The sequence below is a fragment of the Pogonomyrmex barbatus genome, unplaced genomic scaffold, assembly GCF_055798465.1.
Source record: "Pogonomyrmex barbatus isolate J1 unplaced genomic scaffold, ASM5579846v1 scaffold1, whole genome shotgun sequence".
Lineage (NCBI taxonomy): Eukaryota > Metazoa > Arthropoda > Insecta > Hymenoptera > Formicidae > Pogonomyrmex > Pogonomyrmex barbatus.
In genome coordinates, this window is record NW_028297098.1 from 6,112,558 (window position 1) to 6,125,937 (window position 13,380).

Sequence of the window (13,380 nt, forward strand, 5' to 3'; positions counted from 1 at the left end):
ATTAAGTCTTATAAGCGCTGTAGATAGAGCAATAGAAAAAGGTAACTCAGGATTGAGGGAACAATTCATGTGTTCAATGTATATTTACAATATTATTTGATAAAGGTACAGCGCTGAATATCGACCCGTATAGGCATATAATCTTGGTAAAATGCTGTTTTGTGTACTTTATACGTAGGAAAAATTTGCACGCCCGATATATAATTTATTTCTCTTTTTTTTTCTTTTTTTTTTGTCGTAGGTTCTTTTATATGCATCTGTATAAAAATCTATTGAAGGTCCCTCGCGCGGGAGGGCGCACGCGGAAACTGAAATTGTGCTGAGGACTGTTGATACAGATTCTCGCATTCATCAGCGGAAGAGGATCACGCAACCTCGTATATACGATAGTCTTGGAGAATAAGATCAAACTCTTGCGGGTTCTACGGTGTTTCGCAACGCAACGTAACGCAACGTATAACGCAACGCAACGTAACGCTAGGTATCCTGTCAATATATCGTATTGCATATTGTCAAACAAGTCATTGCAATTCGAAACGTTGTATTGGGCATGGATTGAGTACTACCAGCTCGAGATCGTAAAATCCGACTATTGCAACGCAATATTGTACCGCGTCGTGAAAAAAATCATGTCTTTACAGGTATATCTTATATTCAATGCGATACTTTTTTTCTTTTCTTCTTTTTTTTTCATCTTGTTTCATTCGCCAAGATCAAGCGACAGATAATACAATAACGTAACTTACGTTACGGCGTCACTATCACAGTGTAATACAACAATTTGCTAAGAATAGTAGCATACGCGGTACCTATGAGCAGTGAGGGTAGTTTCACTACCAAAATCACGAAACTGCAAAGTACCAGTTTCGCCTAACGATCTGCAATTATAGAAAATATTATATGGTGTAATTTTATCACACAGTCATTACAAAGAGACAGCTGAATTGGATTTTCTAATATCGTTTGATTGTTTCACTAATTGCAGAGCACCGAATAAACTTTACGCGGGATTTATGATCCTGGGAATGCGGCATTTTTAAAAAGCCTCTAACTGTACCTCTTTTCCAAAGATTACCGTTAAAAAAACGCCGTAAATTATAGCGTGAATTCTAAATTTGAAGAGAACATCTTATTGCCTGTTTATAGAGGGCACGTAGACTTTTATAAAGCCCATAAAAGTAATTTACAAAATGTTATAAAAGATGGAATATATACGTATAAAAAAATAAAGGAATGTTTTTCTCTTTCTCTCTCTCTCTTTCTTTCTCTCTTATGGCCAATAAATTTTGCAATGATATTTACAACAAAAAAAAAAAGATAATTAAACGCAGTTCGATGCAGGATCGATCTTATCTTATCTGTAATTTGCAATTGTTTGATTTCTCGATCATTCCAGTTATCTATCTTGTTATAAAATATATCAAGTATTTGATATTCATATTCATCGATGGAAATTTGAACATTTGATAGTTATGACTCAATAAATATATCAATGTAGAAGTTTGTGATGTAAGATTCTATTGACACAATCTGCTGCTAGACAGACAATTGTTCAAAATGTGATAATTTGCTTTTTACATATAATCAATTTTAAAGTTATTATATTGTAAAATAATTAACGAATATTACGTAACGTTTAATATCTATTTCGTTCATCTATCTTCTTTCTTGATGAAGTAATGTCAATGATAATGCAATGTAATAATAACTATATATTCTTAAGTGAGTCTTTGTATGATAAATTTAATGATATCCTCATTTACATCGTTCACATTATTCGCAACTCACTGAATAATAATATAATTTCATAGCAGCTCTTTTACTCGAATAAATTTTCAATAATGAATATATCATGATTTGCGTTTTTGCTCTTGTTCTCTTTCTCTCCCTCTCTCTCACTCTCTTTCTCTTTTACAATACTACGCCAATACAAGAATCTGTAAGAGCAAATGACTCTTTTCAAGTTGTTTATATGCACAACATTTTTAAACAGAGATCCGTGCTTCGTTGAAAACAAGATCGAACAGAATGTGTCATTGTAAAAAATATTGGCTTCCTATTCTAAATGTTATACGCAATATAAAAAATTTAAAATTTAATAAAATTATAATATATATAGGTCTAATACTAATTTTTTAAAATCTATTAAATTATTTTGTGAACATATTTATTTTTTTCTCGAGATTATAATCAAGTTAAAAAAATCTTTTGATGTTTGATACTTTGTTGATAATTTTATAAGAAAATATCATTTGTAAAAGATTCTAAAAGATTTATTTGTGTGAAAAGTCAGTAATATTTAAGATATGATAATAATATGTAAACGGTCAAGGCGTATGCCATATAAAATAACTCAAAAGCAATGATATTAAATTAGTCATGATATAGAAAATATCAAAATAATTTTTGCAAATATATTATTACATGGCAAAAATAAATATGTACGTGAAGAATAAATCTGAACAATGTAAATCTAAAGTAAAAAATTACTATTAAATTTTACTTATTGTAAATTTTAACTATTAGAACTTGTTTACATATTTTTATTTTCATAAAGATCGTAAAATAAATAAAATATCTTGTTTGAGAAATATAAAAGCAATTTGTTCCGAGAAATTCAAATAATTTATATTTATATGATCATAAAATATTATATAATTGTCGATTCTTACTAATATATTGATATAAAAATTTGAATTTGATCATTTCATTAGTTAAAAACGTTCGAGTATAAAGGTAATAAAAAAAAATAAATATTTAACTTTATTCAACTATATTGGGGAAAAGTGCTAGAATTAATCGTGTGATAAAGAGAGTTACAAAGAATAGGAAGCCAAGTTGTAAGGTTTATGTAAAACGGTAATATTTATTATCTTTATACTCATCTAAGCCATTAATTTAGAATTTCACTCACACACACATTCAAGCATTTGGCAGGCAAGAACCGAGAAAATCTAATTCAGAGAGAGCATTACTACGAAGTCATCATATCATTGACTGAATTTGATATATTAGGTCCTTTTAGAGCATCATTAATGTCCCTCCTAAACATTGATAAATTTTGTGTGAACCTGCAAAAAAAGAAAACGTCAAAATGTTTAAAGAAATGTTATATTAGAATACATATATTAGTTTTCTTACCTATCTCTATTTTTTGTGAGTAAATTTCTCTCAATGCCGTTCATTAAATTTTCAAACCATTGGGCCATCGCTGCTTGTTTATCAACTGGTTGACTTCTAATAATATTTTCTCTTAATTGATTAAAATACTGCAAAAGATATTATATATATAAAACTTTCTCTTCTTCTATAAACTTATACATATATGTATTATACACGTATGTATATATATATATATATATATATATATATATATATATATATATATATATGAAAGAAAACAAATTAAAATGCAAAAAAAAACAAATATTAAGAGATAAAATATTATTTATAGAAATTACAATATTATAAACATTGTTGCAAACTTACGTCTTCGTTTAATAATATGAGACCTAATAAAGGACGAGACATGCTCCATTGATTTCTACAATCCTCAAACATTATCACATTTAAAACAGTACTTAAAATTTGTTGCAATATTTCAGGATGTTGCTTCAAAACTTGTAAAAATAATTCTCCTCCTCCAGGAACAACTGCATTTTTTCTTCCTGGATATCCTAAAAACATGATATTCTGATACATGTAATATCAATATATTTTTTACATTTTTATTAATAGTTTCGTTGAGAAAATACTGTTTTATTAATAATTATTAAAATGTACCTTTTTGATAAAGCTGTTTAAACAAATATGTTACAATATGGTCAAGAGTTGCACAACAACCCGTGCAGACCATAGTATCTGAAATCAGAAAGTTTTATTTTTACTTCTAGCTCTTACTCCCAGAAAAAAACAAAAACACGTGCATAAAATCACAATGAAAATCATAATGAAAAATACATGCATATAAAATGATAGTATTTTTATTGCAAGCTTCTTAAAATGTATCTATTTTTTCGCATAATTTAATATTTCATAAACTTACAATTTGATCATACTTTTATTAAGAAAAATTAATAAATTAATAAAATAAATTTAAATCATCATTAAAAAAAATATTACATAAATTTAAATACAGGATGTAAAATTTTTTAAATTATTCTATATTGCAATTTGCAATTTAAAAACTTAGCTAACTGCAATATTGAAATCTCAACAATTTTATCTCTATTACTTCATTCTTTTGCATGCACACATGCATAACATATTACACAAATATTTTTAATTGAATTGCATATAAATATTAAAAGGTTTAAGCATATATTAAGAATAAAACATGCAACTATAATTAGTACATTAGTTATTAGAAAACATATATAATCTTTAATTAAATGTTAATGCATTTAATAATATGTCAGCTGTGTGGCTGATTATCTATGCCAGACCCATTATTCAATTCTATTGTAATGGAAAATTGCATCATAACACTCAGTAAGATATATTGTTGAAAATACAAGCTATGTAATTCTTGCATATTAGACTTAATCATATTTAGGGTCCAGGGGCTCCACGCACTCCAATCCTCTTATAGCCAATGTTATTTATAAAGTGTTCTCAGTAATCCTCTTTATTGTGCATAATAAAATATTCAAAATATGCATCCATTTCTTGCATTTCGAACTGTCGCAGTGACTAATAATAGGCAGATTTCACATTCCAAGCAATAATGCAAAAAGCAAAAAGTATCAAAACCAATGTATAAGTTCTTGAAGTATGTATAACAAAAATAAATATCTTGAATAATTATGAAATAAATGTGAAATAAATGTTTATATGATTTAGAAAAATATAATATAAATACATTCGAAGAATAATTTTAAATATAAAAAACTGTTATGAAAATACTGATATTTTAATTTTGTATATATCTAATGTAATATAAAAATGTATTGAGGTATTATTTTTTTTCCAATATATAAATTATTAACACACATATTTATGCTTGATTACGATGTATGTTAAATATTTATAACTTACGATGTTTGTTAAATATTTATAATATTTATAACTTTTCCTTTTTTGTAATCTATGTAGAAAAAAAATTTTTTTAGAAACATTAATTTATTAAGAAAAATAAATACTTTTGTTTTATTTCGTAAGAATGTTTCAGAGAAATCTAACAAAATAATTTCAATTTCAAGATATGGCGTTGAGGATTTAGAGAGTAGTAGCAAGATAGAATCAGCCGCACAGACCTGTATAGAAGTCTTTTTGCGCACCTAGTGCTGTAAGCCCTTCGCTGATACTAGAGAGGATGTAGAGAAAAACTCTAGGTTCCAAAGTGGATAAAAAGACCATGTGATCTTGCGCCAGACATTCAAGTAACATATAATATGTTGCCGACAATTTCGGATAATGCTATTAAAAACAATATTTAAAAGTGACAATATGTTCATAAATATTTATAAAAATTTAAATATTGTATATTCATTATTACTACTATAATTATTACTATTATAATTTATAATATATATATATTAAGAATTTACTTGGACAATTAATAAAATATTATTGCGAGCACATGTATATACTTACCAAAAGATCACTTTGAGGAATACTAAGAAGTAATTTGACAAATGTATTAAGAGCATTGTCCAACGCTTCATCACCATATAGCCTAAACACTCCAAAATTTACGTAACTTCCACATAAGGCTGCCTTTAACATACTGAAACATATACTTATTCCTTTCAGTTTTAATGGATAGATCTGATCCTTGGGTACTTCAACGTTCAATATGTGATTGCCGTAGCTACATATTATTTTGCTGGCCTCGCGGAACAACAAAATCCCGTTTGGAGACGACGCATCGAATTGTAATCGTTGACTCCTATTTTGTACTAATTCAGCAAATAACTTCAGGACGGGTGTTGTCACTTGCGGTTCATGATGCCACAACTCCACAGCATGTAATAAAATCGGTGTATAATTCGGGTATCTAAATTTTTTAAAAATATAAAATGCTTATTTTTTAATATTGTAAATTATTAATAAATATTAATATAAACAGATATCTTGGACACACGTACATCCAATCAAAAAGCATCATATAGGATGTTTTGGTGTTGAATGCGTAAGCTAAACCTCTAAGATCCCGAGCCAAACCAATTAACGCTTTCTTTGCTTCCTCTGCTGCAAAAAGAGGTGTATCTGCAGCACCCATTAATTGACCAAGGCTCTCCAATGCACCTAAAATTATATAAAAAGAGACTATATTTGTTGCATATGTTTTCAAGATAGAAAGAATTAATTACATATTTATAAATTTTCTTACCTGTTAGAGGTAGCATAAAAGTATGAAATCTTTCCTCATCTTCACCTAAATCTACCATCAGTAATCTACCAAGAGATGTGTAAAACATTGATCTACAACGCATTTCTGTCACAGCAACATTGTTTCCCAAAAATGGAAAGTGTTCTCGCTGTCAAAAAAATACATTAATTAATACATTAATTAGATATTCGTATAAAATATTAAAGTAATAACAGATCTCAGCATATACCGTATGATTGTTGAGCATAAATTGTACTTCTTCTAATTTGACAAGTTTACGAACACAGCTATAACCAACTGATAAATCATTTAAAAGTTGTAGCGTTTTGGAAATAATTTGTTCGCTCCTACCCCAGTACTTCAAATTCGTTATTCTGTAAATCGTAAAGCAGCGTTAGCAGTTTGAGGCACATCTCGTGAGTAACATACAAATTACTTACATCTTTCGAATGAAGATGCTGAGTACCATTGCCTCATCATTAAGACCCAACACATCAGACAATCTCCTGTATACTTTAGAATTTTTTTGAACTTGATCGCCGACGTAGATTTTCCGAAATTGCTCGAAAAAACTCAACATCGCCAATTCCAATTTCTCACAGCCACCCTGCGCGAGTCTCGAATCAGTCAGGTTCATCAATTGTAATACTCTGCAAACTAATTCTCCATCCATAGCGTCGAACTCTTCGTTGCTATTAAATGCAACTCTTCCGCCGATAACACCACCTAAAAGAAATAAAAAAAAACTAAAGATAAGAAAAAAATATAAGCATTGTTGATTATGAAAGGTAGCAATGTCAACTAAGATATTCCGTTTACCTATGATATATACAAGCCACGTAAGCTGTCCTTCTTGAATTGCAATATCAATCTGTTGCGTCGGTGATACTGTTTGCGTCATTAATTCCTGGTACGTTCTTGCAGCTTGATCAAACAATTGGACTAGCAAGGTGCACGTTTTCTGATATTCGCATCTACCGATGACCGATATTTGTTCTAATTGATGATGGACCACTCCTAGATCATCCAATGGATCCTCCAGACGCTCTCTGACTACTACCGCTACCGATTCAAGTCTTGATGTGATGTACGCGTTCGTAACTTCTGGTGTGTACGTATTCAATAAATGTGGATCGCCCGCTTTTACATATGGCATTGAAGATACCATTCTTTGCCATAGGGTCAAAAGATAGTGCAAGCTGTTCGGCGCAAATTGCCACATCTGTAAGCTCTGCACTGTAAACTTTGCGATCAGTTGTATTGCTTCGGGATAATCCTCCACCAAGACCAACTCGCCGAGTTGGAAATTGCTTTTCAATCGAGATAATAATCTACAAAACTCATGATAGTTTCCTGGATCACTAAGACCTTGAGGATTTTGTAGTATATGCTTAATACCGTTGACTAAGTGCGTCAGAAATTTCGCCCTTTCGGTATTAGAGAATAGACTCCGTCTGACGGACGCTATTTGAACCAAGCATGAAAGAGCCAAACACGACAATGTATTAGGTAGACTGTGATACAGATCAAAAAACAACTTCAACGAGGTGAAATCCAAAAATGCAGGCCTCCAGCTTGTCGGGATTTGTACTGTATTAAGATCGTCCGAACTCTCATCGGTTGATGTGCCGATAAAGTCAAATGTCAAACAGTTTTGTGCAAGCTTTAACAGTTGTCTTATCAAACCGTGCTGCGGAAAGTGTTATGACTGATGCGTTAACGTAAAATTGAAAAAATTATTAATCGCGTATGTACATTGTCATACTTTACCTGCCCTTCATCGTTGAAATTTAAACTCTTACAATTTTCACGAGCTGTACTCAGTAAAGTACACGATAACCTAAATATTTCAAATAGTTGTGTGTCTCTAAAACTACTCGCTATTCTTCTATGTTTTGTCAAAGATCTGTTCGCATCGGCTTCCGATATTTGATTCATTTCACATGTCAATTGAGACAGCAACTGTACTCCTATCATACAATGCTCCACTGACCCCTTTGTTCGTTACAATACAGATCGTTATTAATTATGAAAAAAATATGTGCATAGAGAAATGCAGCGTGCGCAAGATAATAATGCTGAATGAAATATGCCAAACCTGAAGAAACTTCGCTACATCGCTGACTACGTTTCTGAAAACAAATTCCTCTTTATCGGAATCGAACCACCCAAGCTTTGATATCCTAGCGAATAGCGTAACCAAAGCCTGTATCACAAAATTCGGTAACTTTGGTTGCGTTGCTAAGTAGTTGAGTACGTAGTTTCCTGCAAACACATGAGACAAATGAGATAAATCCGATAAGTTTTTTCAAAAGATACACTCTTTCATTGATCTCTATGAAACGCCATGAGCACCACTTACGTATATCGAGCCTCTGTTGTAAGCTGAGTGTTGTCGTAAGCTGTCCCTGCGCCGAGCGTGACACCAGCTTCGTCAAAGTGGTGGCGGCCAGTAATTGAGCATACGCGGAGTCCCCACGGTCCAGAAGAAGCTGGCACTTTGTAAGCGTATCTGGTGCATTTTGAAAAGCAACCAAGGCCTTCTCCGCTTCCGCGCGATGCGCCGAATCCTGCGACTCGTACAGTTGCTTGCATAGCAATTCCAGCTGCCGTACTTCCTGCACGTGATCCATTTTTAATCACACTATATAAAGCCGTTCCTCAATGTTTCCATTTAGGTACAAGTCTAAAAGTTTCATAACAATGTATCCACTCTTTATGGCGCATTACAAATCATTATTAGCTACAGTTCGTAACATCGACAATTTTACAGTCTCATTACACCGATCAAATCGCAGAATTTGAAATTAACTTCAAGATTAACTCGTGGAATCAATAGAGAAATCTGAAGACAGTTTCGTTTTTTATTATGAATGTATGAAATACGTCATACCATTTAACTCGAGGATATACTTCTAATCTTCATTTCTATCAATGTAGATTAATTTATCTTTCATCTTTCTTTAATTCTTAGATATTGAAAAAAGATGGAAAATAAAAGAAACAAATTAAATCAAATTAAGATTAAAATTAATCTACAATGGTAAAAATGTATAAATAATTGTGTGATAAAACGAAGGTTATATCGACGTCAACAATTTTCTACGTAGCAATTCTATCCTGTGTGGCAATAATTATAAAAAAAACACAAGCAAATATGATTTCGTGTATATCTGTAGTAAACAATAAACCCAACTGGGATTTAATTTTGATTAGCATAACGTTTTATTAATACAATTTACAGACATAAACACATTTTGTGCAATCAAATTAATTATCCAAAGCAAAATTTCCAAGAAATATTCGGAAATATAACAAAGGGTTCGACACACGCGTTTAATAATTAACCTAATGATAATATATTATTTATATTTATATTTATATTTATGCTATACGCAACACAAATTATATTCACGTAAGACACACGCAGATACACCCAATAAAGTGGAAGATTGACTCGCGACAAGATGTTTGTCTATTTTATCGGCAGGTTGCACACATTGAACATCGTTGTCGGGCGAGGATTTCGCTTACGGAGATCTTTCGCACGAAATCCGCGGACAGGACAGGTTATAGGCGACGGATTGTAAATAAACGCGACGATTCCGAGCCCGGGAGATGCGGCGTACGCAGCCGAGCGGTTTATCGCAGCGCTTCCGCTTCGCTTCGCGAGTACATCCTGGCAACGGCGGCGGCGGCGGCGGCGGCGGCGGCGGCGGCGACGGCGACGACGAGGAGGGACAGCTCGGAGTACAAAACGACTTCTATGCGAAGATAAACAACGACGCGACGCAGCCGCGCCGAGGCGCAGCGGGGTTACCGCACTTTTTTTTCATTTACAACATCGCGATGCGAGCTTTCACGTGATGCTCGTTGGCGGTGTACGATCGCGATCGGTAACGTGCCGTTCGCTCGCTCGGATCTCTCGGCACCTCAACGTGTGGATCAGACTTCTTGGTCGTTAATTATCCGTTGGATCAGCTACTACGAGAATTAAGATTCTCTCGGTTTGATAGGCGCGACAAAAATCGAAGGAGACCAATGTAACGTAAAATCGCTTAACGTGGAACGGCGCGATCGGCGACTTGATCGAAATGAGCGTCGAGTCGGTTGCGTCGCCCGGTTCCGTCGCATCCACGCCGTTTCGCGTGTCAGCGCGAGGAAAACGCGCTCGGGCATTTTGGCATTTTGTCCTCCAGCCCGGGAATCCTCCGCGATTCTGCGTTGAAAGATCGCGTCAGGCTCACCGCACACGCGAGCGAAACAGAACGAACGCACGAGCGAACGAGAGAAAGAAAGCGAGAGAACGAGCGAACGCGCGACACACGCACGCACGTACGTACGCATGCACGCGCGCGTACGACTTGACGACACGCGCGGAAATCCGGCGCGGATTCCGCCGGCGGGTCGCGGTCGCTCGCGCGGCGCCGCACCGCTCCGCAATTAATAACGTCACGCACGGGACGCGCGCGTGGTACTTGCCATCGGCGACTCACCTGTTCGTCCGCCATTTTCCGCCAGCCTCGTATTATCTACGGTGAAGCCAGGATCACATGCCAGCCTCCGTCTGCGGCCGCCGCCGGCGCATGTTTACGCCGACGATCTACGTTGCACGCGTCCTGCCCCCGTGTGTGGGCGCGCGCGAATCAGCGCCATCTTCTTTCCGCGAGCCACCCGCGCCCATGGGAACGCGCCCTGCGATCTCGGGATCTCTGGAGCCGATGACTTCCGAATCAGTAGCCAAATTGTTGATTAATTAGGTCTTTGTGGATCGACTTCGATCTAATTTCGACTTAAGTCCATTTCAATGTACAGGACGAGAGATATATTCTGTGGTACATGAAGAAATTTATTTCATTAATATTAATATATTTAGAATAAATAAAAGTATAACTCTTAAATTCAATTCCGGTATTTTTCTTATTAGTTAATAACAAGCATTTGATGCAATTTTCCAGTTATATCATCTTTTGCTCCTATTTTTAGCTTGAGGCTTGTTTTAAAATCTTGGCACACACCAAATCTCGTGATATACTGTATACGCTTTAAAGCTCAGAGATTGCGAAATATCAAATTTACACTATTAAAGATCAATAACTATTAATACATGAAGCAATTTAAAGTCGCCACAAAAAAATTGAGGCCACACATAACATATGTATGCCATATGCAAAAATTTTGAAACAGCTTTAAATTAGTGTTAGCAGTAAAAGACGATATAATTACATCAAATATTGTTTTTTTTTTTTAATAAAACTAAATTTATATTTATTTATTCTAAATATAAGTACTTAAAATTGGTAAAAAAGTACTTAAAATTGGTAAATCATAATTTTAGATTATCTTATTATTTTTTTAGTTCGAAGAATTAAAAAAATGAAGAGTAAGTTAAAGAGAGAGTAAAATAGAAATTGATAGAAATGGACAAGCAAAGTCTGACTAATTAATATTTTTAATATTTATATTATTTTATCAAGGTAAATAAAATTAATTTTTATTATATAACATAAAGATTAGGGATCAGGGAGGAGATTAGATTAGAAACAAATTATAAATAGTTTATCTTATAACGCAATTCTATCGGATAAATTAATCGTCAATTAATTTAATTATAATTTAGTTGAAATAATCTTTTTTCATGCATGCGCAATGATAATATAACAAACTTTCTGATTTTAGCAAAATATCACAAAGAATATAAATCAAGTAGTGGAGATAAAATTTAAGCCAAACTCGAATTAATTTAATCGACGATTTATTTAATTGGCTGTTTCTTATTGAGAAACAATTTTAGGAGCTTCTGAAAAAAATATGTATTATTGTTATTAAATTATAATGATTAATAACGTTCTTTATGTGTGAATAGAATGCAATAAGTTTTACACGATAAGGGACAATGATTGGTCGACCTTCCGCTGTGATAAATTTGATATTTCTATATTAAAAATAAATATTAGTTTTCTAGACAATGCCAAGTACCTAGAAAATATTTTAAGAATTATTTATGATCTATTAAATGTTTTGAAAAGTCTTCTTATTTCTTATAATCATACTGAATACTCCATTATGACATAATATTTATGATGGATTAATGCTCATGTTTACACATATTGCATGGAGAGAAATTTCTTGAAAAATGAGGTGATATATGTAAATATAAATGTCAAAAGTTATTAATGAAATTGGAGCATTAATAAATTCTCTGAAAGTTTAATTGATAAATCTGGATGTTTAACTTTTTTTTACTCATTATTTTATGATATTTTCTTGCACAATACTTAAAAAAATAATCAATGAAATTATGCTTAATATGCTTGATTTGTTTTTTACCCAGATCACTTAACAATACGATTTTATAATATAATTAAATACACATATTGCATACAGAAGGATAAGATAATAATGGACTTCGTAAAAAATCCTCCGTATTCTTGTGTAGGTATTGTATTTCGAATATAGCTTTTGCACAGCCTTTGTATCCTCTCTATTCAATTATTCTCATACACGAAGATTCATGTCGATATTAACAATAAAGCATCACAATAATCTTCTTAAGGGTATTTCACTGGTATCCTCGACAATCACAAACGCCCATGTTGCGATCTGATCGCAGTGCGTGTCGCGATGCTCTTACAAGATACAGATTCGTGTGATTTTCTTAACTATTACGTCCGATATTTCATATCTCCAGATATTTGGCTCCATCTTTCATATCATTTACTTCTCACTCGGTCGATTTGTCGAAGAACAACACGCACACAATTCGGTGAATATATTTTAATAGAAGACGCGACATACAGAAGGTCTTTTTCAGCTCCCAATGATTTCTCAGATATCAATTTAAAAAAGAAGTAGGAGAAAAATTTCCGTGTCTCGATAGGGAATACGGGAAGACACAGAATAAGCGATTGTATCTTTTGATAATACCTACAAATGCGTATCTATTGATAGCAGAAGAACAATGAAGGAGAGCATTCTATGCAAGAATATCTTAATGCCTGACTACGATCACTATTACTTCGCCTATTCATTGAAACAAGTCGCAA

General features: G+C 33.1%; 1 protein-coding gene and 1 long non-coding RNA gene across 9 annotated transcripts; one reads left to right on the forward strand and one right to left on the reverse strand.

Moving 5' to 3' along the window:
- Positions 1-52: 52 nt before the first annotated feature.
- Positions 53-10,972, reverse strand: Ranbp16 (Ran-binding protein 16). 7 transcript variants are annotated; one of them, XR_016138699.1, is made up of 15 exons: positions 8,697-10,727; positions 8,433-8,599; positions 8,105-8,329; positions 7,154-8,024; positions 6,775-7,060; positions 6,564-6,708; positions 6,335-6,482; positions 6,090-6,249; positions 5,596-5,998; positions 5,256-5,418; positions 3,784-3,861; positions 3,490-3,677; positions 3,142-3,269; positions 2,915-3,071; positions 53-1,937 (listed from the first exon to the last, which is right to left on the reverse strand). XR_016138699.1 is itself a non-coding variant. In XM_089074332.1 (15 exons), the coding sequence occupies exons 2-15, from the start codon at positions 8,965-8,967 to the stop codon at positions 2,975-2,977; spliced, it is 3,330 nt and encodes a 1,109-aa protein (XP_088930458.1). In that variant the 5' UTR covers positions 8,968-9,020; positions 10,831-10,972; the 3' UTR covers positions 53-2,974. The 7 variants fall into 7 exon arrangements, 6 of the variants coding, with proteins under 6 accessions (XP_088930458.1, XP_088930449.1, XP_088930469.1 ...); XM_089074332.1 differs by adding an exon at positions 10,831-10,972 and having other exon boundaries at positions 53-3,071; positions 8,697-9,020; XM_089074323.1 differs by adding an exon at positions 10,831-10,967 and having other exon boundaries at positions 53-3,071; positions 8,697-8,952.
- A 67-nt stretch (positions 10,973-11,039) lies between these two features.
- On the forward strand, positions 11,040-12,309 carry LOC148937983 (uncharacterized). Of its 2 annotated transcripts, XR_016138739.1 has the most exons (3): positions 11,040-11,169; positions 11,694-11,811; positions 12,014-12,309. It is a non-coding gene; the product is annotated as an uncharacterized LOC148937983 (long non-coding RNA). The 2 variants fall into 2 exon arrangements; XR_016138737.1 differs by having other exon boundaries at positions 11,694-12,309.
- The last annotated feature ends 1,071 nt before the right edge of the window (positions 12,310-13,380 follow it).

Coding starts and splice junctions, on each gene's coding strand:
- Ranbp16 (XM_089074332.1), bottom strand. CDS start 8,967: ATGGATCACGTGCAGGAAGTACGGCAGCTGGAATTGCTATGCAAGCAA. Junction 8,600..8,696: donor ACAACAGAGGCTCGATATAC/GTAAGTGGTGCT, acceptor ATGTGTTTGCAG/GAAACTACGTACTCAACTAC. Junction 6,250..6,334: donor TTTTATGCTACCTCTAACAG/GTAAGAAAATTT, acceptor ATATAATTTTAG/GTGCATTGGAGAGCCTTGGT.